The 25,967-nt window shown below is 40.3% G+C and overlaps 1 protein-coding gene across 3 annotated transcripts in view; it reads left to right on the top strand.

Moving 5' to 3' along the window:
- Nucleotides 1–25,967, top strand: part of reps1 (RALBP1 associated Eps domain containing 1) — a 63,274-nt gene that overhangs the window by 6,835 nt on the left and 30,472 nt on the right. For all 3 annotated transcript variants that reach the window (XM_048536037.2, XM_048536034.2, XM_048536036.2), the window contains exons 2-5: nucleotides 18,332–18,531; nucleotides 18,988–19,078; nucleotides 22,621–22,745; nucleotides 23,532–23,694. In XM_048536037.2, coding sequence (XP_048391994.1) covers nucleotides 18,394–18,531; nucleotides 18,988–19,078; nucleotides 22,621–22,745; nucleotides 23,532–23,694 — 517 coding nt within the window. In that variant the 5' untranslated portion in view covers nucleotides 18,332–18,393. The remainder of the gene's footprint in view (nucleotides 1–18,331; nucleotides 18,532–18,987; nucleotides 19,079–22,620; nucleotides 22,746–23,531; nucleotides 23,695–25,967) is intronic.

Here is a 25,967-nt window from a genome sequence, read left to right as displayed (position 1 = left end):
TCTGGAGGTAGGCTGCAAATTTCTCTTATCAGTCACTTTTCAGAGATGTTTACATTATCGTTTTGTCTTTTCAGAATGTCCTTTGGTCCAACAAATAACAAATCTCCATTTAGTTGCTGAGCTCTCTCTGCCAGAGTATTACTTTTCACTGCCAGTATAGTTAACTTGTTTACTTGTGTAATGGTTAATATACAACATTTTCCATCCGAAACAAGGTAAGGATTTTGCAGAGTCAGACAGCACGGAAGCTGTTAACAAATGGTTAAACTAGTCCCACCTGCCTGTGTTTGGCTCATATCCCTCCAAACCTTTCATATTCATGTGCTTATCCAAATATTTTTTGAGCATTGCAACTATACCTGCAGCCACCGCTTCCTTTGGCAGTTCATCTGACGCACTAACCATTCTCTGTTTTTTTAAATCAATGCACATGCAGTGTGCATAGGCCAGTTCATCAGGTTTATAACAAATGAAAGACAATGAGAAGATCTGCACAGTTTCAGACACAAACTAGAATTTCAGGCATGAAATCTAAGATTTGTCATTTTGTGGAGTTGAAATTGAATGTTTATCAGACCTAAAACACAAACATGGTTGGTTTCTAATTATGTTTAGAGTCTTGAATTCTTTTGTTTATGAATTCATTTCAAGTTCTGTTGTCAGTTGTCATGTTCTGCTTGGTTATTGACTTATGATTTGTTACCCGTGATTGAACACATGCTGCTTTTAAGATTCTGTGGTTGATAATGAAGGCAATGAAACAACTAACAGGCAAATAGTATTCTGAAAAGTTGTACTGAACTCCAAAATTTCTCTTAATGTGATGGAAGTTCCGCAATTAATCTAGTATGGCTAAAGGCCCAATGTTCTGAATCTAAACAATAGATCGAAACCTTGAATGCACTCCAATATTTATTTCACCGTGTAAGTTTTTCCCCATTGTCTTTTTAATAGGCTATTATCTCAAACTGGTACATTGTAATAATTGATTTAGTTTTCGCAAAAATTGAAAGTGGGAGTTTTATGTGAGATTTAGAATCGAAACTTGATTTTAATAATAAACAAGTTTATTTGAGAGTCAAAACCAATAAAGCACCTGTGAATCTGTGGCTTTTGCATAAGAATGTTAAGTGGGATGGGGGTTGAGTAGTCGGAAGCAGTATGAAGTAAATCTGATTTTGCAGGGATTCGATAAAAGCAAGAGCCACTTGAGTTGGGAGTAAGAGAGTAGGAAATCTGTTTTCAAGAATGCAAGAAATTTGGTTAACTACATGTGTTACTAACATTCAAAATAAGAGGAAATGTTGAAATAGTTTTGATACGATCAATAAGTGGCAATACAAATACCTTAAACAACTTTAAGGGACTATAATGAATAGCCAGCTAATACATTAGAGGATGGATGTGCAACTTGAATTATTGCTGGTGAAAGTCAGTGCAAATCAAGTCCAAAGATATTGCACATGGGAAGTAAGAATGTATTTAAATGAATTAAGTGAATATTGTTTGTGCCATTCCCTTCGCTAGTTAATGTGGAGTAGACATCAAGAAACCTGACTGAACGCTGCAGTTGACAAACCGGTTTTTAAAAAAAAGTTAGATGCTACTGTGTTAAAGGTGTATGGTAGTGTGATCTGGGTACTATGTTCAGGCTCTACTGCGTAAAGAAAAAAAAACCCCAAGCGCTCAAACACAAGGGGCGAAGGACTGCTGAGTTGAAGTGAAGTGCTGGAAAATTGAATCGTGAGCAAAAGCGTTTGCCTTAAAGTGTGAGGTTGAAGGCACTGCTGTACTGAGAAACACAATTTCAGTGACAAAAAAATGACTTTGGGCTAGCAGGAAGCAAATCTTAGAGTCATACAGCATGGAAATAAACCTTTTGGTCCAACAAGTCCCCCCTGATCATGTTCCCAAACCAAACTAGTTCCCCTTGCCTACTGTATCCTTCTAAACGTTTCCCACTTGTGTACTCATCCAAACATTTTTTAATGTTATAACTGTACCTGCATTTGCCACTTCCTCTGGAAGTGCATTTCATATACAAACCACTTGCTGTGTGACAAAAAAGTTGTTCCTCGTGTCCTTTTTTAAAATCTTTCTCCTTTCACTTTAAAAATATGCCCCCTCTTAAATCACTTGGTATTATCCACAGTATCTTTAGATGGGTGAACTAAAGCCTGAAGTCTGGGTGGCAAGTGTCAGTACTAAATTCTTTACAAATCTCTTCCAGTGTTGGCATCCACAATACAGCAAGGTTACAATTCTGCAGACACACCCAAGTACCTTCAAGCATTCCTTCTTTAACTGTTTTGGCAGCAAATGGGACTTGTCCCTGACCAAGTAAGATGGATTGGAATTGACTTGGATCCATGTTTTTCCATACCTGATCATGGAACCCTTCTTGCAAAGAATGTTCAGTATTTCAAATGGTCGTACAGGTAGATACCCAAGGCAAATATCCTTCAATCATTCAAGAGGAAGTTCAGTATTGTAATGGATGGGCATTGTAGATTCCTGCGGAAAGATGGGCGGATGAAGTAAAGGACCCCTTCCAACCTGAACTAGATTGAAAATCTTTGCCATGGCAGTTGTAGTCTATTTCAGAAAGTCTACAGTTGATGCATTGAACTCAACCTAACCTTTAAATGCTTTTATTTAAAGATAAGCATACTATAAACAAACCTAACCTAGTCTTCACAATTTCAGTCTGTCCCTATTGACCATAACACAAGATGCTTTCAGATCAGCCTGTTCAGAGATGTTATGTCACACCTCTGGAGGAGGTGGGGCTTGTGCTTGGGCCACCTGGTTCAAAAGGTAGGAACAGTACCACTGCACCACGAGAGCACTTTAACTATAACATAAGCAAATTCTCAGTACTCAACACCTGCAAACATTTAAAACTGCTTATGTTAACTTCCAAATACTAAAGCACCAGGTTTCATTTTAGTGTTAATATTCTATTTACAGAAGGTTATCATTCTCAATTCGTAAAACGTTTGGTGTAACTAAAATAAATCTGCAAAAGATAATCTCAACTGTTTTGTCTCCTGTGTAAACAAACTGAGCAACTCATTCTCTGGAATGATTTGTGGAAGTCTGTTCTTATTCTTACTGTAAGCCAATATAGTATTACCATGACTGTCTGTTCTTCCAAAGCTTTTATCCAAAAAAGCTCCATTGTGTCTCCTGACTGGAGAGAACCTGAGAATTTTACTATCAAAACTATTGTTTGACTGTGCAGGTACATAATCCCTGTGAAATGTTTTTGTATTCTCAATGGTGTCTAAGATGGGGTGACTGGAAAGGGAACGTAGAACAGCACAGAAAGAAGACATTCAGCCTGTTGTATGTGCCAGCTGAATAAACTAGCTGCCTGTTTCAATCCCACGTTACAACACCTGGTCCGTAGCTTTGCAGATTGATCCAGGCTCCTTTTTATAAATTCGTTGAGAACTTTTACCTTCAGCAATTTGGGCAGTGCATTTCAGGCACACTTCACTCTGGGTGAAAAGAATTTTCCAGATGTCCTGTATATAATCCTCCTACCAAATGCCTTAAAACTACTCCCCAGGCGATTGCTCTCCTTTTTGGGGGAAGCATGTCTTTGCTGTCTGCTCTGCCTTGGGATGTACCTTGTGCCTCTTGCAGTCCATCAAATCAACAATCTGTGAATCATTGGTTTTAAGTTTTATGTCCAGAGTTAGGGGATAGGATTCAACACTGAACAAGTTTTTGAAAAAATAAATTAAAAAGGCTGACCTCTCTGGTATGGTGGTTGTGGTCTAATGCTATTTTCTACATATTTTTCTTTCTACATACACTATCTAAAAATAACTTCTTTTTAACTCTCTCTACTATGTCCCTAAAGCAGCCTAATCGAGTTCACATGCAATTAATTAGTTTTGAAATGTGAAGTTGCTACTTTGTAAATAAAGATTTGCATTCAGAGAGTGCTTTTTCCCAGTCACCAGACAGGTCAAAACACTTTCCAAGCAATCAGGTATTTTTAAAAGAGACTTTGGTATTGTATTGTATGAATGTGACAGTCAGTTTGCACATAAGCAGCTCCCGCAAGCAACCATGTAACTGTGACCAGTTAATCTGTCTGTGAGGTGATTTGAGGATTAAATTTTGACCAGAACACAAGAGGATAGATAAATTAGCTGCCCTTGTTTCTTTTTAAGACTAATGCTATAAGTTTCTTGTGTCCACTGAAACACAGGTGGACTAAGGTTTAGCATCACCTCCGACAGTACTACATTGGGATGGCACCCCTTTGTACACAAGATTGCACACGTAACAAGTGAAGTATATATTCATAGTTATTTTTGTTGAAGTAAATTCAGTATGAATTGTTGATCATAACTTCCTGCTGTTCTTTCTGATAGATACATGAGAGTTTTAATGTCCACCTTTTGGACTATTGGGGCTTTGATATAACCTCTCATCTGATGTGCTCTATTAGTGTTCCGAAGTGTCTTCGTAGGTTACGTACTGAAGTACTGGAGTGTGTATTGAACTCTAACTTTGATTTGGATGTCAACTAAATTAAACCAACCTATGTAGAACTAAACTTCAAGCCAAAAGTGGGATAGTTCTTACTAAATTTGTAGGAAACAAGAATGCTGAAAGGATATTTGTCCTTTTGGGAGAGCCTAGAACTGGGAGACTGTTTAAAAAAAAACTAGGATATACTGTGTAAGACCAAGATAGGATCTATTTTTCAGAGAGCAACTTGCTTATGGAATTCACTATCCCAGTGAGTATTGGAGCTGAGTCATCGGGCACCTCCGTTTTGAATGTATTCAGGGTGTTGATTGATGGGGAGCCAAAGGGTGTAGAGACTCATTGTGAGGGTGGAGTTGAGACTTCTAAATCAGATCATTAATGGCAGAGCAGGCTTGAGGCTTCAATGGCCTATTCTTGCACCTATTTTGTACATTTGGAGGTTGTTCATACGTTTGTTTGGAAAATCATTTAATTGTGAAAAGTTCTGTGCATGAAAGTAAGTGATTGTGAATGCTGTCTGGTTTACACGTCTGTGTTCGCAGCTGCTGAAGGAAGATTTGAGAGTTTGGAATTATAAAACCTAACTTAGTCTCTTTAAGCTTTCAATAATGGCCAGCAAACTTTACTAGGTTACATATAAATTTGCCCTGGGAAACGCAGCAGGTCGCCACCACAGGTAAGATAACTACCCTTTCAGCACTCACTTTTTGTTTTATTTGTGGCTGCTTGCGTTAATAATGCAATAATCTGCAGAGCCAAAAATTGTTCTGGGTACCTGAATTTGAATTCCACCATAGCGGATGGTGGAATTTCAATTCAATAAAAATCTGGAATTAAAAGTCTAATGATGACCATGAAACCATTGTCAATTGTCAGAAAAAAAAATCTAGTTCACTGATGCCCTTTGGGGAAGGAAACTGCCATCCTTACTTGGTCTGGTCTGCATGTGACTCTGTACTCACAGCAATGTGGTTGACTCTTAACTGCCTTCTGGGTAACTGAGGATGGGCAATAAATGCTAGCTGAGCCATTGATGCCCACATCCTGTGTTTTTGATCTTTCCTTTCTTTTTTTAAAAAAATGTAGTTGAATTGTTTTTGATGGTGCACTGATTATGAATTTGTGGCAATATTGTTCCAGCCTATTGTGGGGGAAAATGCATCTTAAATTTGTGTAGACTTTACATCGTGGTTGCATGTTAGAAGAATGTTTTTATGTTAAATAAGGTCAGTCACATACTTCCATCTACATAAGATGATGGGCTTGCAGCAAATCCAATTTTTCCTTTTTTTTTAATTTTCCGGTTCTAATGGTAAGAAAAGATCATATGCTTTTTAAGAATTATTAGGGGACAGAAATTAGATTTTGAAATATAGATTTCAAAACCTGAAGTTTATTAGCTAGGCTGAGAGGAGGGAGGTGATGCTACAACTGGATAAAATGTTGTTTAGACAGCTAGTGTATTGTGTGCAATTCTGGAATACACAAGAGGGATGTTACTGCAGATTGGGTAGACAAGAGGGAATGTTCCCTCCGTTTTGGAGGGACAAATGACTCCAGGTGGGGTGAAGGGGGAAGCATAGAGTTAATGTAAGATTGAAGAAGGTTTAGAGGGTATGTGAGGAAAAGCTTTCTCACCAAGGGTGGTGGGAATCTGAAATTCACTGCCTTTTAAGGATGGCAGAGACAGAAATCCTCATAATGTTTAAGTATTTGGATGTGCACTTGTGATGCCAAAGCATACAAGGCTATGGGCTAAGTGCTGGGAAATGGATTGGAATAGTTAGGTTGTTTTTAACTGGCGCAGACTCAATGGTATGTTGTAGGCCTCTGACTTTGACTCCTGAAGGCAGCACCTTTTGGCTACAGTTCTGGGACATGCTAGCCTCCCACTGGTACATCAGCCACGACGGTCAATCAAACAGTGCCATTTTGAAAATTCATTCATGCGATGACAGCATTGCTGGCTAGGCAGCATTTATTGCCCATTCCTAATTGCACAGAGGGCAGTTGAGAGTCAACGACATTGCTGTGTGTCTGACATCACATGTAGACCAGACCAGGTAAGGATGACAGTTTCCTTCCCTTAAGGGCATTAGTGAACCAGATGGGTTTTTCCGACCAATCGACCATGGATTCACGGTCATCATTAGATTCTTAATTTTATATTTATTGGATTTAAATTCCATTATCTGCCATGGTGGGATTCAAACCTGGGTTAAATGTTATCTGGGTCTCTAAACTACCGGTCCAGCGATTTAATGCCATTAGGCCATTGCCTAACCCCTTGTTATAAATCACTCCCAATCTGACGTCTGCCTTAAAGGTTTTTATGTGTTTGAATACATGTTTAAAGCCCTGGATTTCCCACCACTGATCTGAGATATGTTTATTTTAAACTTCTTGCCATTCTCCTCATTTTACCTTAAATGTGTGCAGCATATCCCAGAAATAGTCTATAGGTGTGAGGCTGAAAAAGCACAGCAGGTCAGACAGCATCCGAAGAGCAGGCACGTCAGGTTTTGGCATGAAACAGTGTCTTACCTGCTGTGCTTTTCCAGCCTTACACTTTTATAGACTGTGGCTTCCAGCAGCTGCAGTCCTTATTGTCTCCACACCCAGATATAGGTTTGAAAGCTTTTTGAGGATGTAAAGGCAGGTAAGATAGCCTCAAAGCATGCAACTCTCTCCTGAAACTAAGTCTGCGCTCTCTCCAAAAGAATGAGGACGAGGAAGGAATTGTAAAACATGCAGGACTGTAAAGAACAAAGGACATCTTGGGAGGCTTATTGAACAGAAGGAGGTTGCAAATTTAGGGATTTTTTGTAATCTAAAGGACAAGGGATTTGAATTCTGTTATTGAGATCTTTCAGATGGATGCAATAGGGATTTAATGTAGCATGGAATGGAGTCAGTGGTGTTTTGGGCCTTTTTATTTTGGAGTTTTGTTATGAGGGTTGAACTTGGGTGATCAATAACAATCACAATGTGGCAGTAGGTAGTTACTTCCAATCTAGATGCAAAATTTACGTCTCGTGCTTTGCAGACCTACTGTTTTAAAAATGTGACTCATCAGATCTAAATCATTGGGCTGTTCAGCCAAGGAATAATGTGAGTTAGTCAGCAGCAATCCTCTCTCCATGTGCCATTGGCAATGCTCTTACGTGTCCTGCTGTCGCACTCAGTGGTTCGATTTTAGTTGACTGTCTTTGAGTTACTAATTGCGAGGTAAATTTCACTCATTCACTTAATTAGACTTGGTGTTTGCAGCCCAAGAACATAAGAACAAGAGTAGGCCATCTGGCCCCTCGAGCCTGCCACATCATTTAATAAGATCATGGCTGATCTTTGTGAGACTCAGCTCCACATGCCAGTCCACTCACTGTAACTCTTAATTCCTTTACTGTTCAAAAATTTATCTCTCCTTGCCTTAAAAACATTCAGCGAGGTAGCTGCAACCACTTCACTGGGCAGGGAAATCATTCAGCCCACTGTGTCCATGCCAGTCACAAAAGTCTGACCATTGTAGTCCTATTTTCCAGCTTTTTGCCCATAACCCTGGAGGCTGTGGCAAGGCAAGTGAATATCATAAAAATTCCTTCAGTGTTGAGAGTTTGACTCAACCACCCTTTCATACAGAGTTCCAAACTCTTGCCATGAACTGGGATTAATAAAATGAGCTGTGAAAGTACTTGTGTAGAGAATTTACTCCACTTGTGTTAGTATTAATATGGCACCATACAGTCTTCGTGATATGTAGTGATCTTAGAACAATGACAACATCCAAAATCTAATACATAAGAAAGTTAATGATTTTTGCCAAATCAACAAAGATTGAGTTAAACAAGCCAGGCACTAACAATTATTAGCTGAATGGTCACAACCTCAGGTTTAACATGGGGTATGCAGGCACTCCTCTATGAATAAATTATCAAGGTCATTGAACAGGCTGAATAGCCAGTCATTAATGGACGGTTATACACCGACTGAGCAGCAGGTCATGGATGAACTCTGTCTCAATGTAAATTACCATTGTTAAGAACTGGTTAGTTCGGAGTTGAGATTGTTGCAAAGGTGAGGTTGACTTCTGTATTGATGACAAGTTAACAGCATGAAATAGCCAATCACTCAGCTTAGGGTCTATGTGAATGATTGGCATTGCTTTGAGTGACTATAACCTTGTCCTTTTGAATTGTGAGATTGAATTGAAGTCCTTCCTGACCTGGGTATTAGCTATTCAAGCATTGAATTGATGAGACTCTTGGGTAATTGAATTCTTTGGCCTAATTAGTTTGTTAAATTCTGGCTGAACCCACTTCGGGCACTAGTGATTTCATTTGAGCTAGCTTCATTTGCACCTTCCCTGATCTTGATTGCTTGGACCATTAAGCTCTGTGCTTCTGTCTGCATGTATCTGGCTGCTGTATCTATTTAATTAAACTTTTATTGTATCATATATATTCTTAATACATTGTTACAGCATCTGAGATCAAAGCTCTTATGATTTATCTTTGAAGAACTGTTCCATGTCGAATATTTTGAGCAGTCGCCTTTGATTCTTGGCTAACTACAGACCTGTTTCTATTGACTTACTTTTGCAGAAGAGAGAAAAGCCTATTCTCTCTGTTGATATTTTAATTTCAAAGAGGAATCATTCTTTCCCCCACCCCCCAACAAATCCCCATCATTCAATCCAACCAGAGTGGTAAGTATCACCCTGATAAATGTGAAGTTCCAGTGACCATCAGACTTGCTTGGGGAAGTTCTAATGGCCAAACTTCAAATCTTAGCCCATAAGACGTGGAAGCAGAATTAGGCTATCTAGCCCACTAAGTCTGCACTGTCATTTAAACATGGCTGATGTGTTTCTCAACCCTGTTCTCCTTCCTTCTCCCCATTATCCTCAGCCCCCTCACTAATCAAGCAACTTTCTCTGTCATATGTACACTCACTTACTTGGTCTCCACAACTCTTTGCAACAATGAGTTCTACAAATTAACCACCCTCCTGGCTGAAGAAATTCCTCAATTTCAGTTCTGATGTTCGCCCCTTCACTCTGAGACTGTGCCCTCGGGTCCTGGTCTGTCCTAGTGGAATTGTGATCTCCACATCCACTCTATCCAGGCCTGTCAGTATTCTGGAAGTTTCAGTGACATCCCCCTCTCCTAAATCCCATCAAATACAGATCCAGTGTCTTCAACTATACCTCACATGACAAGCCCTTCATCCCTGGGATCATTCTTGTAAACATCCTCTAAGACCAGCATCCTTCCTTAGCTACTATCTTTGTAACAAAGTGCATAACCCCTTACTGTTCCACATGACATTCCATCTGCCACTTCTTTGTCCACGCTGTCAGCCTGTCCAAGCCCTTCTGCAGTCTTCCCCCACCTCAACTGATGCAAAATACCTATTCTAAGTTCCTCATGAGTGCTTCTCCAGCCTTAATTTCCAGTGGTCTAATGTCCACCCTTGTCTGTCTTATCTTTTTATATATCTAAAAACTCTCTTGCAATCTTCTTTTATATTACTGGCTAGCTTCCCATCACTACTTCATTTTTCCCTTTTATTTGTTCTCGACTGGTTTTTGGAGCCTTCCCAATCCTCTGACTTCCCGCTTATTGTCACCACATTCTATACTCTCTCTCTTACTTTTATGCTGTCCCTGACTTCCCTCAGTTGCGTCGCTGTCCCCTTAGTATGTTTCTTCTTTCTTGGGATGAATTTCTCCTGTGCCTTCCAAATGGCCCCCAAAAGTTCCTACCATTGCTGTTCCATCACCTCCCTTGCTAGGCTTCTCTTCCAATCAACTCTGGCCAGCTTCTCCCTCAATCTTTCAAAGTTACCTTTACAGAGTCACAGTCTTGTAGCAGTGAGTTAGTCACGCTTGCCTTCATTGCTCAACCCTTTGAGCACAGGAGTTGGGACATTATGTTGAGCTTGTACAGGACATCGGTGAGGCCTCTTCTGGAATGCTGCGTCCAGTTCTAGTTGCCCAGTTACAAGAAGGATATTATCAAGCTGAAGAGGGTTTAGAAGAGATTTATCGAGTTGTCAGGTATGGATGGCTTGAGTTATAAAGAAAGGCTAGATAGGCTGGGACGTTTTTCACTGGAGTATAGGAGGTTGAGAACTGATCTGATAGAGGTTTGTCAAATAATAAGAGGTACAGATAGAGTTGATGATAGTTGTCTATTCCCTAGGAAGGGTGGGTTTCAAGACTGGGGGGCACGCTTTTAATTGTGAGGAGAGTTTTTTTAAAAGACAAGGCAATTATTTTACACAGGGAGTGGTTTGCTTGTGCAATGTTCTTCCTGAGGAAGTGGTGGATGCAGGTCCAATTACAATGTTTAAAAGATGTTTGGAAGGATATATGAATAGAAAAAGTTTGGAGAGATCTGGACCAAGTGCAGGCAGATGGGACTAGTTTATGTTCAGCATAGCCTAGTTGGACCACAGCATTTGTTTCCATGACTCAATGACTCTATAAAGGGAACCAGTTGTTACATCTGATGCAAGCTTTTTACTGTCTAACTGCAGTGTGAATTCCATTGTATTATAATCACTGTCCAGTTGGGGTTCCTTCGCCGTTAGCACCCTAATCAAGTCTACCTTGGTGTATCACCAAATCCAGAATTGCCCACTCCCTGGTATCACAAGCTGCTGCAAAAAACTGTCTCTTAAGTATTCCATGAATTTCTTTTCTTGAAATATAATGCCAGCCTGACTTTCACGATCCACTTGCGAATTGTAGACCCCATGATTAGTGAGACTGTGCCTTTTTGTTTTATATACCTTTTCTAACTCCTGATTTATTTTCTGTACGTCCTGACTGCTGCTAGGAGGCATGTATAGAACTTGATGTCCTTATTTCTTTCATGGTTCCACAACTCTCTGCCCACCGATTCTATGCCTTCCAGCCTTAACGATTCTTTCTATGGTTCACTTGTTGACTTGATCGCTGCGCTGGTAAGATTGTTTGCAAGTATTTTGCTACTATGCTAGGTAACATTGGTACACCTCCGGTGAAGCATCGGTGTTGTGTCCTGCTTGTTACATATGCGTCTTTGTTGGGGTGAGTGGCATCACTTCTGGGTTTATTTCTTAGTGGTTGGTATATGGGGTCTAGTTCTACATGGTTGTTACTGGCGTTCTGGTTTGAGTGCCAGGTCTCCAGGAATTTTCGTGCATGTCTTTGCTGGGCTTGTCCTCGGATGGCTGCATTGTCCCAGTCAAATTGGTATCCCTCTGTTCACGTGTATTGAAATGAGTTGGTCATGTCTCTTGGTAGCTAGTTGGCTAGTTTCCTTCCGGTCTGCACTGTGTAATGCTTTTGCAAAGACACACGTAGCAAGCAGGACAGAACACTGACACTTCACCTGAGGTGCACTAATGTTAACCCTGCATGGTGATGAAATGTTTGCAAACAAACTTATCAGGAGAGAGCAAGTCAACAACCACATCAACAATCCGAGCTACAAATCTTTTCAACCTTGGTTGTTGCTATTGATTTTAATTTCATACTAACAAGCCAACCCCGTATCTATGTATCCTTTCGATTGGATGCTTATCCTTGGATATTTAGTTTCCAGCCCCCTCTCTGGTGCCCATGACATTTGTAGCTGCCAATTTCAATCTGCGCTCCAGGTTCATTTAGCTTGTTTTGTATACTGTGTTTGTTTAAGTACAACATCCTCGGTCTTCTTTAACCACCACCTCTTTCCTAATTATCCCCTTACCTGTTGTGCCTAAAGTTAGATTGCTGACCCTTTCCATTCTATCTGTCCTATTTACTTGTTCTGGAAAGTTTAATAACCTCTTCAAGCTCTCTCATTCTGTCACTGCCTTTTAGTTTCTGGTAACAATCAATCCTAACACTAAGAGCATAACCTTAGAAATAGGAGCAGGAGCAGGAGTAGGCCATCTGGCCATTCAAACCTTCTCCACCATTCAGTAAGATCATGGCTGATCTTTGGTAGCCTCACTCCACTTGCCTGCCTGCTAACCAAAACCCTTAATTCTTTCACTTTTCAAAAGTTTATCTATCGTTACCTTTTAAAAATGTTTTAGCCTCAACTGCTTCACTGACCTAGCAATTCCACTGATGCATAATTCTTTCGATGAAGAAGTTACTCCTCAACTCTGTCTTAAATCTGCACCCTCCTTTTTTCAGCTATGTGCCCTAGTTCCAGTTTCACCTGCCAGTGGAAACAGCCTCCCTGCTTCTATCTTATCTATTCCCTTCTTGATTTTATAATATTTCTGTAAGATCCACTCTCATTCTTAGAAATTCCAATGAGTTTAGTACCAGTTTACTCAATCTCTCACCAAGCCGACCATCTCAACTCTGGAATCAACCTAATGAACCTCCGACAGTGCCAGTACTTCCTTCCTCAAGTAAGGAGACCAAAACTATGCGCTGTACCCCAACTGTGGCCTCACCAGCACCTTACACAGCTGCAGCATAACCTCCCTGCTGTTAAACTCCAGCCTTCTAGAAGTGGACGGTATTCTAGTTGCCTTCCTTAATTGCCTGCTGCACATGCAAACCAACATTTTGTGATTCATGCAAAAGGACACCCAGATCTTTATGCACAGCAACATACTGCAATTTTTCACCATTTAAATAAGCCATTTTGCTTTATTCTATCAAAATGGATGACCTCACATTTAACCAACATTATACTCCACCCACCAGACCCTTGCCCACTCTCTTGACCTATTTATATCCCTCTGTAAACTTTGTGTCCTTTGTACACTTCGCTGCACCTTAGTGTCAGCTGGGAACTTCCATGCACTGCACTCGCTCCCCCAACTCTAAATCATCTATGTAAATTGTAAACAAATGGTAAATGGTGACTTGCAGCCCTGCCTTCTCCTTTACCTTTGTATAATTTTTCTTCGCCCTGTGCCAATTGGCTCATCGCTCAGGTAGTAATCAGATTATTACCTTTTTCAGTTCTGCTTTATAATTTAGCCCCTGGTTTGTCATTCTCTCAGTAGATCCTCTTTCCACCTATGTCAGCTGTATCTTCTCTCTCCCACTCCAAGTCCTTTATGGCCCAGATGAGAGATCCTGACCCCAGGTAACACAGCCTTCACGACTCTGAACCTGTCCACAGAAAATGGTGTCTATTCTCCTGTTACTGTCCCTGATGACAACCACATTCCTCTTTATCGAATGGCTTCCTATACCTTGGTGCTGTGATCACTTTGTTAATCCTCCTTTCACCCCTGCTCTCATTCTCTTAGGGAGGAAGATTCTCAAACCTGTTCAGCACTACCACCTGGATTCCTCTACCTGCTATGTTCATAGTCAAATCCTTCCTGTCTTTGAGCACTGACTACATTTTGAAGTAGTTAATCTAAGGAATGTGACTACCACCTGAAATATAGCATCCAGGGAACTCTCCTCCTCCCTAATGTGTTTTAGTATTCAAAGCTCAGATTTACTTATCAACTTTGAGCTGGAGTTCCTCCCAACAACAAGTAATTGCTACAGACGTGGTCACTATGAACCACAGTGGGCTCCACTGGCTCCCACATCATGCAGGCACAACATATAACCTGGCCTGGTATCTTATTTTTAATTATTTTGTTCCTAATTAGTTTTTCATACCCTACAAACTCTAGAGTTTGTAACCTATAAATATTTCCCCTTTAATCTGAAAGCCTGTAATAAAATTAGCAGCTATTGTCAACTATTAAATGTGCAGTTTTCCTGACATATTGCTGTTTTTGTGTCGGGCCTTTATCCTGGGCTTCAGTTTTTTCTGTTTAAAAAAAAAGGTATAAGCTTAAAAAGCTCCTCTTTCTCTCAGCATTGAATTCCCATGCTGCCTCCAAAGTCCTGAAACTATATATCATTCTCGCGTTCATGTTCTCATGGTAATCTCTCCTTTACCATGAGCACCTTACGGATCCCGTAGTTTATGACCTTTCAACTTACTCCTCCTTGTATTTTGAGGATTTTCCCTCCTCACAGATGGGGGAGGGAGAACTCTTTTTCTTTTTTTAATATATTCATTCACAGGATGAGGATGTCGTTGGCTGGGCAACATTTATTGCCCATCCCTAAGTGCCCAGAGGGTAGTTGAGAGTCAGCCACATTTCTGTGGGTCTGGAATCACATGTAGGCCTGACCAGGTAAGGATGACAGTTGCCTTCCCTAAAGGGCATTAGTGAATCAGATGGGTATTTCCAACCATTGACAATGGATTCACAGTCATCATTAGATTCTGAATTCCAGATATTCATTGGATTCAAATTCCACTCTCTACTATGGTGGGATTCGAACCTGGGTCCCTAGAATGTTATTAGAGATAATGGGAGCTGCAGTTGCTGGAGAATCCAAGATAACAGTGTGGAGCTGGATGAACACAGCAGGCCAAGCAGTGCTCCTAAGATGCGGCTTGGCCTGCTGTGTTCATCCAGCTCCACACTTTGTTATCCCCAGGATGTTGTCTGGGTCTCTGGATTAACAGTCTAGTGATAATACTACTAGGCTATCGCCTCCCCTGATTGGGATCTGTAAATAGAGAAAATATTTAGAACAGTGTTTTGTAGCTTAATTAGTTAATGGCTTTTAGCTTAGATTTTAATTCAACACTATCTGGGACTTCATGACTAAAAGTCTTAGCAGTTGTTTGAAATAGCCAGCCACTTGTTAGCATTCAATTCATTATTTTGGCCTTTTAATATGTACCAAAAGGATGAGAATGAAATTAACAAGCAACACAAAACTCAGTTTCACTTGCAAATGAAGATCTTCAGTGAACCGGTTGCTTAATCTACCATCTGTATCTCATGTAGAAGAAGTCGTATTATGAGCATTGATGTGGTGTACTAGTTTGGCGGAAGTAAATGTAAGTTGCTGTTTCTTCTGAAAGGGACACTTGTAGGTTGCTATAGGGATACTCCAATAAGAAGATGATGCATCTGCTATTCTCACGTAGGCAGCTGCTAGGGTCAGGAAAAACTGAGAATACCAAGTTATTACAAAGGGTGGTCTCCCATTGCTCTTTTGTGTCTGGAGCCCAGGGATAAGATGGTGTGTTGAGTGCCAGGATTATGTCTTTGGTGACAGAAGCTGATTATTTTAATGCAGACACTGATGGAGTGGAAGATTGGGTTAATGGACACAGTGCTTTTCTGTGAGGGAAGTAACTCAGACCAGCTTGTTTTCTAACTCTAGCCTACTGTTGTAGAGGTGAAACTTTGACGTGGGTAAATGAGGACATTCTGGAATCCATGCTGCTGAAGTTGGCACTTCTCACTTCGACTCTGTCCATGTCAGTTTCATAACCTCTTGCTCATTAATATGGACACTACTTTCCCCTGCTCAGAAGCTACACTCAAATCCAAAATAGATTTATTATCTGTTGGCAAATGCTCAGTATTTGTGGAAATTTTAATGAAATTTTATTTCAACTGCTTTGTGTTTTACTTGTAAAATATTGTAACTGTATAAAGCTATCTAGTATATAATTTCCCCTCCCCAATTTCTGAAGAAGGGCCCAGACCTGAAACATCAGTTTTCCTGCTCCTCTGCTGCCTGGCCTGCTTTATTCATCTAGCTCTACAGCTTGTATTCTCAGACTCCAACATCAGCAGTTTCTACTCTCTCTAGTATATAATTGGTTTAATTGTATGTACTTACCATACCTATTTTACATTTATTTCTCAAATTTAAAATGGCTGAAAATAATTATGTTTTATTTTTAAGCCAGCATTCACTTCCTCTGCCACTTCCTAATGTGTGTCATTCAGCACGGGATCATTCTGTTGGTGCAACTTTTTATATTTTCAAAGAATTAGAGGTTAGATATGCCACTAACACTTCTATAATTTTCACACTTTGTTTGCAGTACGTACCATGGCCCATTTAAGATACTTTTTTTGGGTCTGGTGGAACTGTAACTCTCCGAGTGATCCACATAAACATTGACGTGCCTTGCAGTAACGATAACTGTGTCACTTTGTATCAGAAACCTTTGAAGGCAATAGGTTCCTCTTCAATTCCTTGATTTGTCCTCCCTCCCCTCCCCTCGCTCATACAAATTCTCCCTCTTCATTCTCTGTCCACCTCAATTAGATCTTCTCTTTGTTGTCAGGCCTGGTATACTGTACAATCTTGTATCTGAGGTCTTTAAGAAATACTTCATGTACTGCACCTTGCTTGCTAAGAGAATTGTGCAATGGATCATTACCTTACTGATTTCAATGCCTGCACTCATGTCCTGCATGCTAGCAAGCAGACAAAACTTGGCAGGTTGCCTCATTTGGAAAATTTGAATCAAATTGTCTAATCTTGGAATCAGACCTTGACTCCTAAATAAAAGGCCCGCGTGACCCATGGGACCAATTGGGATCTTTATCAGTCATTCCACATAGTTTGAGAAAACTTGAGGCTTTTTGTTCTGGTGGCCTGGATAACCTTTTCTATGCTTTGGGCTGAATATGGAGCTTAATCTGCACAGGATCCAAATCTATCACTCACTTCTAGCCTTAATTGAGGCAGGATGAGGGACTGACCAGCAGTCCACTGCAGTAGCTGTATTGATCATTTAAGTATGTAATGAGGTTGCTTCCCTTCTTTAAAAGAGTCATTGCGTTGACAGCTGCAGAGCTGAGTTTCTCAGGCCTTGGGGAAACCCAGCACCTAGAGAAGGCGAAGGGTACTGAGCCCATGAGGACCGAAGAGGGGTTATACCTGAAATGTTGACTGCTCCTTTCCTCCAAATGCTGCCTGGCTTGCTGTGTTCTTCCAGCCTCCTGTTTGTCTGCCTTGCATCTCCAATTTTTTTTAATTGTCTCTAGCCTCAATAAGGTACCTGGTAAAGCTCCACCCATTTCTACAATTACTTTTGCTCTGCCAGTGCACCTACCTTAACTTGTAGTCTTCAGCAGTGCGAAGCACCTGAAAGGCTTCCACTGACAACCCCATTTTAAGTCAGTAGGCGGTTCGGGAAACATATTCCGGGTTTCCTGACCGTATGAGCAGCCATTCACTCCCTACACAGCTGATTACCACGCTAAAATCCAGGATGTGATTTGATTCAGAGTAAATGCTTTGGGTCAAAGACCACATCTGTTTTAGTCATTACATTTGTGGAGGTTGACATAATATAGACATGGCAGCAATCCAGTTCATCCCTTTGATGTTGAGTCCATGTGTTTTATATGGTATTGTACAAAGAATGATTCTTGTATGTTGTGTGGGTGCATACGAGTCCTGGGCTGGAACTTGATGCTATTAAATCAGTTGCACGTTTCAGGATTCATGTGGGTTGGTGACCTAATGACTTACCACTTAGTTATCAATTTAAATACCAATTGTAAACTGACCAGACCCTCCATTTTGTTCTGACTCTTCTGGCTGTTTTTTTTTTGGCAATTGCATCATCTGACAGTTTGGTGTAGCAGTGCTGACTTTTGGCTAAATCACTCAAGACATAGTTGTACAGGAGTTAAAAAAGGGAAAATAAATTGAAAGGAATAGGGATAATAGGCAATTTTAGTAGTTTGTTGCTAAATTTGGCGGGCTAACTATATATTTCATGTAGCAGGACTCTGTTGGTAGTGTCCCTACCTCCTGAGCCAGGAGATCTGCTTCAAGCCCCACCTGCTCAAAAGGAGTGTAATAATATGTTGATTAGAAAATACCTGTATTATATAGACTACAGTATATAGGTTAAGTAATGACAGCAGTAGATACAACTTTTTAAAATGTTAAGTTTAGCTGTTGCAAATAAAATTCATGTTTTTTTTCTCCATCCTCAGTGTTATCTTCCATTTAATCACTTCTTTTCTCCAACAGTGAAGAATCCTTTACCTAGATCTATAGTTTCTGAGAACAAGTTGCAGCTGAGGCACGCATCTATGTATTCTGATCCTGACAGCCAGAGTACATACACCAGCGTCATCCCCCCACCTCCCAGCAGGACGCAAGTCAAAAAGGTCTCTGCAAGTGTGCCTCATGATGTGATAGGGCAGCGTGTGGCAGCAGCAGAACGCCAGGTATTGTGAATCTAGAAAATTTGCTTCATAATAGTATAGACCTTGACTATTGAAGCCATGACTTGCTGACCATTCAGTATCCTTTTACTGAGTATAAATTGTCAAAATAATTGTAAATTTTGTTTTCTTGCATTTATGATGATCACTGAATTAAAAGCTTCAGTAGCATGCCTCATTTTTCAACATGATTCAAATTCAGTCTGTTTAGTCCTTTTCCAAGCTGTTGTGCAAAGGAATTGGCATGTAAAATTAAGCTTGCATTGTTTTGTGAACAGGTGGCCAGATTTTAAATGCCATGGTCATTAAAAATTCTGTTGTATAAAACAGGTTCAACTGTGATTTTTTTTTTTAAAAAAAGCAAATCAGTGCTACTTATATCTGCAAAGGTTTTATTTATATGTGACCCCTCTGATTATTTTTCTGATTTAGTTCTCATTCCTCTTCCTCCTGTCTTAGGATTCTACATCCCCAGTTATATCTCCTCACCAATCACCACCAACTTCACCAGTTATCTGGAGGAAACACAGCAAGCAGCATCAGAGTGGAGGTAATAAGGGACTCGAGCAGGGAGTGGGCTTCCTTTAGAAGAACACAGCTGGCTCTTGAGCCATGGTTAATTAGCGAGTGATAATCTGTGGAATCTGTTGATTTCTGCATTAAAACCGTTCAAATGTCCAGTTACTCCGCATGAATCTAGGTGGGCATTTGCTTGAAATCTTTTGTACACGAAGGTTGGAGAACGCTGCTCTCCAAACAACAATGTTGTTTTGTGATTTGAGCTGGGAAGTCAAATCCACTTAGCATGTTAGGAATGACATCGTACATTTCAGAATTCTAGTTTCTTTATAACTTTCTTTGCTTTCTTTACACTGCTTTGTTGCCATTCTCTCTGTAACTACCTGCTAACTTCTGTATACTTAATGAAGTTTAATAGTACTTGCAACTTAACTTACTTTGATTCACATAGACGGTAATGGATTTCTAATCTTTCAGCAGAAGAATTTATTAAAAACTCAGTTTAAATAGATCTGTTAAAAAGAATAAATATACCATTACGAGAATAATCACTGTTTGCAAGTCACAGTCACCTGCGACTTCCACAGCTGGGTATGTTGCTCAAAAGAATGAGTATGAAGCAAAGAACAAATTCCGTCTTGGACATTGCACAAGCATGAGGGGAATGGAATAGGATAATGTCCCTCTCATCTACTTATGATACCAAGTTCTGTTTTCTCACCACTTGGCAATTCAGGAGAAGCCTAATCCCAGTTGGTAACTGCTAAATTTATTTGTCTACTCTATCAACTTCCCCATAAAATTTATAAGTAGAATTTTTTAAAAATCCTCTTGTTTATCAAAGGGTCTTAGTCATTGACTTGCACAATCCCAAAGCTGTCAGTTTCCTGATTCAGTTCATCAGTGTAATTTTGGTTGATGTGAGCCAAGTATAGATGTTACTGTCAGTGAAGGGTTTAAATAGGTAATAGAGGTGGCATGGTGGCTCAGTGGTTAGCACTGCTGCTTCACAGTGCCAGGACCCCAGGTTCAGTTCCCCCTCGGCAACTGCCTGGGTAGAGTTTGCACATTCTCCCTGTGTCTGCGTGGGTTTCCTCTGGGTAGTCTGGTTTCCTAGGTGAATTGGCCATGCTAAATTGCTCATAATGCCCAGGGATGTGTAGATTAGGGGGAATGGTTCTGGGTGGGATTCCTTGAGGGTCGAAAGGCGTGTTTCCACACCGTGGGTGACAAGAATGGAAATGGGTAGTTTATTGTAGTCAGACTTTCTGCAAACAGAATATCTGTCTCCCTTGGCTTACTCAATTTCCATTTGTATCATAGGAAACTAAAGCATTTAGGTGATCACCTGTTTCAAAGATGTTGTGTTTTTAAGTGGCATTGCCCCAGGTTTACTAAAATAACAGGCTTATTCAGGTATCACACTAACTTTTTTTTCCTTTTTTTTTATAAAAATGAATTACTTGACTTTTTTTAAAATTCATTGTGGGATGTGGGCATCACTGGCTGCTCAGCATTTATTGCCTGTCCCTGGTTGCCCTTGAGAAGGTGGTGGCAAGCTGCCTTCTTGAACCACTACAGTCCACCTGCTTTGGGTTGACCTACAATGCCATTAGGGAGGGTATTTCAGGATTTTGAGCGAGCATTCCTTCACTGTCGCTGATGTATTTCCAAGCCAGGATGGTGAGTGGCTTGGAGGGGAACATGCAGGAGATCGTATTTCTGTATATCTGCTGCCCTTGTCCTTCTAGACGGAAGTGGTTATGGGTTTGGAAAGTGCTGTCCGACGATCTTGTAGATAGTACACACTGATACTATTGAGCGTCAGTGGTGGTGGGGGTTGGTTGTGGAGTCGATACTAGTGGGTGTAGTGCCAGTCAAGCAGACTGCTTTTTCCTGGATGATGTCAAACTTGTATTGTTGGGGCTGCATCCATTCAGGCAAGTGGGGAGTATTCCATCATACTCTTGATTTGTTGCCTTGTAGATGGTGAACAGGCTTTGAGGAGTTAGGTGATTTACTCACCACAGCAATCCTAGCTTCTAACCTGCTGTTGTAACCTCTGATGAGTCCAGTTGAATTTCTGGTCAGTAGTAACCCGAGAATGTTGATAGCAGGATATTCAGTGATGGCAACACTGTTGAATGTCAAGGGGCAGTGGTTAGATTGTCTCTTATTAATGATGGTCATAGCCTGGCATTTGTGTAGCACAGATGTTATTTGCCACTTGTCATCGCAAGCCTGGATAGTGTCCAGATCTTGTTGCATTTGAACATGGACTGCTTTAGTATCTGGGGAGTCATGAATGGTGCTGAACGTTGTGCAATTATCGGTGAGCGTCCCGATTGCTGTCCTTTATAAACAAGGGAAGGTCATTGGTGAAGCAGCTGAAGATAGTTGGGCCTAGGACACTCTCCTGAGGATCTGCTGCAGAGATGTCCTGGAGCCAAGATGACTGACCTCCAATAAGGACAACCATCTTCCTATGTATCAGATGTTACTCCAACCACCAGTGGATTTGCCCCCTGACACCATCAATTTCCAGTTTTGCTAGGGTTCCTTGATGCCATGCTTTGTCGAATGCGGCCTTGATGTCAAGGGCTGCCAGTCTCGTCTCAGTTCTGGAATTCAGCTCTTGTCCATGTTTGGAGCAAGGCTGCAATGATGTCAGGAGCTGAGTGGCCCTGGCAGAACCCAAACTGGACATCGCTGAGCAGGTGTTGCTTGATAGCACAGTTGATACACCTTCCTTCACTTTATTGATGATTGAGAGTAGACTGATGAGGTGGTAATTAGCTGAAATGGATTTGGCCTGTTTTTTGTATACAGGTCAAGCTTCAGCAATTTTCCATATTGTCGGGTAGATACCAATGTTGTAACTATACTGGAACAGATTGGCCAGGGGAGCGGCATGTTCTGGAGCATAAGCCTTTAGTACTAATGCCAGAATGTTGTCAGGGCCTGTCGTATTTGCTTGAATCTCTAGTTTTCTTCCTTACTCCCTATCTTTCTCTTGAAGACCTGATTGCAGCTGGGATGCTATTTTACAGGCCCCTGCCAAATATCTCACTAATTGGCCATTCTTTCAGCAGAAACCAGGTAGTGAATGATAGTTAATTCACAGAACCTACGTTGTAACACAAACCAGTAACAAAGTGGTCACTTAGTCCATCAAATCTGCTCTGCCATTCAACTGTTTTGAGTACTCTACATTTTCCACTTATCCCTGTTTGCCTTTCACCCCCTTGCTGACCAAGAATCCGCTTACCTTTGCCTTAAAAAGATTTGAAGTCTCTGTTTCCACTGCCCTTTAAAGAAAGGAGCTCTAAAGGTTCACATCTGTCTGACAGAAAAAAGATTTCTCAGGATCTCTATCTTAAATGGTTGAGCCTTATTTTGAAACGGTGACCCTTATTTCAGAAAGGCAACACCCTTTGCATGTGTAATGTGATGACACTCCTCAGGATCTTGTACGCCACTTGTACAATTTGAAATCCTTACTTACAGTGGACAGCCCCTTTTTTAAAAACAATATTTCCATGTGTTGATGGTTTTGTTCTTACTGTGTTAAAGGGTCTGCTGCTGGTGATGGAATGTGGCCTGCCCACTCTCCTCCTCCCAACCAAGAGAACTGGGTGAGTTTCACTGACACTCCCCCTAGCAGCACGCTTCCTGCAATGCATCCAGCCTCCATTCAGGTAAGCAGAATGTGGTGGAGCTTTTTTACCCTCTGAACTATGCTTTCTGTCAGTTGCATAATGATGACTGCAGTGATTTTGGGCATCCGGGCGCTTCGAAAATGCAATAGGTGTGAACAGATGAAGGGGAGATGTTTCTTTTAATTAAGAACCAAACACGTGCTGATGAAATTTCATAATGTAAAGATGGATGACGCTTTCCCATAAAAATCTGACTGATGCCCATTGCTATGTTAAGTGATGCAAACAGGCTTTTCTGTTGATTTTGCTGACACTGACATTTTATTTGTCTCTTATAAATGAATTAAAATTTAAAATTAGTGTCCTTGATTATTAGTCCGTGTCTCTGCACTGTTAGGAAGACCACAGCACTCAAGTTTCTCAGGTGAATGCTGAAAATTGCATTCTGGAGTTATCATTTTTCAAACTGATCAATTTATTGTTAAGGAAATATAGGGATTTGCAGCCGCCAAGTCTTTTGTTTACTGTACAAATAAGACATTCATTTTGTTTTCCCCGTTTATAGCTTTTGCTGCCTCAATAAGTTGAAGGCTTTTAACCTCCAACAAAATACTGAATCTTCTCTAACATTACGTTGCATATTTTCTTGCCTGCATAATTTGAAGTGAAAGGGTAACTTCTGACTTATTGAGACAGGTCAATGAGTCACATTCTTGTTTCATTTAAACAAGCACGACAAACACGTCAGTTTGGCTAATCAAAACACTGTCATCCAGTATATTTTGATTTATCATTTAAAATGTTTGTCTTATGGTGATTTTGCAGGAACACACGACGGTGAGAACTGTAGCATCTGCTACAAATGCCATGGAAATTCGTAGGCAGTCTAGTGGTTATGATGATCCTTGGAAGATTACGGATGAGCAGAGACAATATTATATTAACCAATTTAAAAACATTCAACCAGATTTGAATGGTTTTATTCCAGGTATGTTCGCAATGCAAGTGTGACCCAGTGTCTAATCTTTGCAACTTCTTACTGATCTGATGATGTGGTTGATCCCTGCATTAGAGATGAAATGTCATCTTAACTTTTTAAAAAACTTAACAGGCCATTAACCTTGACTTCATTCCTGAGACAGCTTCAATAGCTGTTGAAAATCTCATTCTCAGTAGCAAAGAAGTGTAGAAGTCAAAATAAATTGTAATCCTTTTTAACTGCTTTTCTTCCTAAAAGAATCTTTCACTTGCTTTTTGTTGCAAAAGCAGCTGTTTGCAAAATGCAAAAGTCTTGAATTCACTGTATTCCAAGTTATCATTCATTTGAGAGTACAGTTGAAATTTTGAGTTGAGGTGGGCTGTTTATCACCCCCACTTAATGTTCACTACAGAGTAGCTTTTATTGTGTAATGACATTTAGTACACAACTAATTTTGTCAGCATTTTGCCAAATTGTCCCACTGTTTATCAATATAGAGAACCCTAGCGCAGTGCAAATGTTGAGAAAAGTGCTCATAGTTTATTTAACTATTCAAAACAAAAGCTAATGACTCCTATAATAAAAATGTTAGGTATGCGAAACAGTTCAAGTAGTATCTGAAGAAAGCTAATCATTGTTGCATTGATTGCTTATTTCATGTCTGAGCTGAAATACATATGAGGCCTGTATTTTTAAGGCTGTTATGTTCCTGGCCTATAATTGAAGCTCATGAACTGCAAGCTTAATAACTGTAGCTGCAGTTTAAAACTTTTGCTGCTTGGATTATTAGCATCAATTTTAGGTAGAAAATCTCAATCTTGAGTTCCTTGTTCTCAAGAGACTATGGTATCAAAATGCCGATCTCCTCCCCTCCATCCCACTGAAGGTTGAACAAAGATTTTCGTCAATCCAGACTTTTTAGTTGGCAGCAAAATTTGTAGCTTATTCCCAGTAAAATGCTAAGTGAGGTGTTTAGTGGGCTGTGCAATGTGCACGGGCAGTCTGTCAATGCATATGAAGAATGCAGTTGCATCTCGAAGACCGATTTTTGTCATTCCCTGTCCTCTGTGCTAATGTATCAAAAGTAGAAACAGATCTACTGGTAAGTTTTATGGGAGATCTGTGTTAAACTAGTACTAACTTTTCTTGAGACAGTTGACCTTTTGTTGGACTACTGACTAAGTATATCAAAGTACTGAAAGCAGGAGTGCTCATGTTGATGGAGGAAGAGCCAAATGTTGAGCTCTTCCCCGATAGCAGGACTAAAGACTGCCAGCTTTGCTTGGTGTATATGAACACTTGCTGTCTCGTTGGAACTGTAGTCTGCAGCAAAACCTGGAAAGAAAGATGGATATAAATGAAGAGGGGTAAAATAATTTCTAAATAAGATGGCACAAACTTTTGACAATGCAAGGAAGGTAAAAGCCACATCAAACAACTTATTTCTTCTTGATCATGTGCAGTGCTAAGATAATGGATGAACTGACATTGTTGCTCGGTAAGACACAATGTAACACATTGTATAATATCATTGACACGTTATGTCTGAATGCTATTAAATTGTAATTTTGCACAAGTTCCAAGAAATTTCCAAATGAGTGATTATTTAACTGAACAATTTTTTGTTAGATATGACAGACAGCTTTGTGGAAAAGGGGTGGTGTTGAGAAATCTGCCAGTGTCAGGATCACAGCGACATGAAATGCGTGGTGAAAGTCATCTTTAATTTAAAGACCCCTCATAGGAGCAACGTTCAAAAGTTATGTCCTTCTGAAGGCATGCATGAAGTAACACCCATGAGACATACCAAACCATAGACAAATCAGCATCCTATAGAATCAGGTAGCTCAGTTATAAACAGTACTGTGTGCATGGTTCCCACAATGTAAGTTAGGATCTGAAATCAAATGGCCTGAAAGTGTTTGCCCGTGATTTAAATCATTTCAGTTAAATATTCACGTGATCTGTAACAGAAAGCAGGATTGTCCAAGGTATGTTTTTCAGTGACAGCTTATTGAGTACGAATTATTGTGAAATTTGTGGTGTGAGGTTCTTAGCTTCCATGTGATCCAGACATAAGAATCTGCAGGCTGAAATGTTTGTCAGAACCTAACTAATGTTCAGTAATGATCTACAGTTTGGCATTGTTCACCACCTTAAACGTTTTGCTAGGAATTTACCCATGTTAACTGGTATCCTGTCATGGATTTACCAGAAGTAGCTAATTACAGAAAATAACTAAATGCATGTTTTGATGTGAGATTTGAACGTAGCCAGTGGTG

This window comes from Stegostoma tigrinum, chromosome 9 (genome assembly GCF_030684315.1).
Source record: "Stegostoma tigrinum isolate sSteTig4 chromosome 9, sSteTig4.hap1, whole genome shotgun sequence".
Lineage (NCBI taxonomy): Eukaryota > Metazoa > Chordata > Chondrichthyes > Orectolobiformes > Stegostomatidae > Stegostoma > Stegostoma tigrinum.
This window is presented reverse-complemented; position numbering and strand designations above follow the sequence as displayed.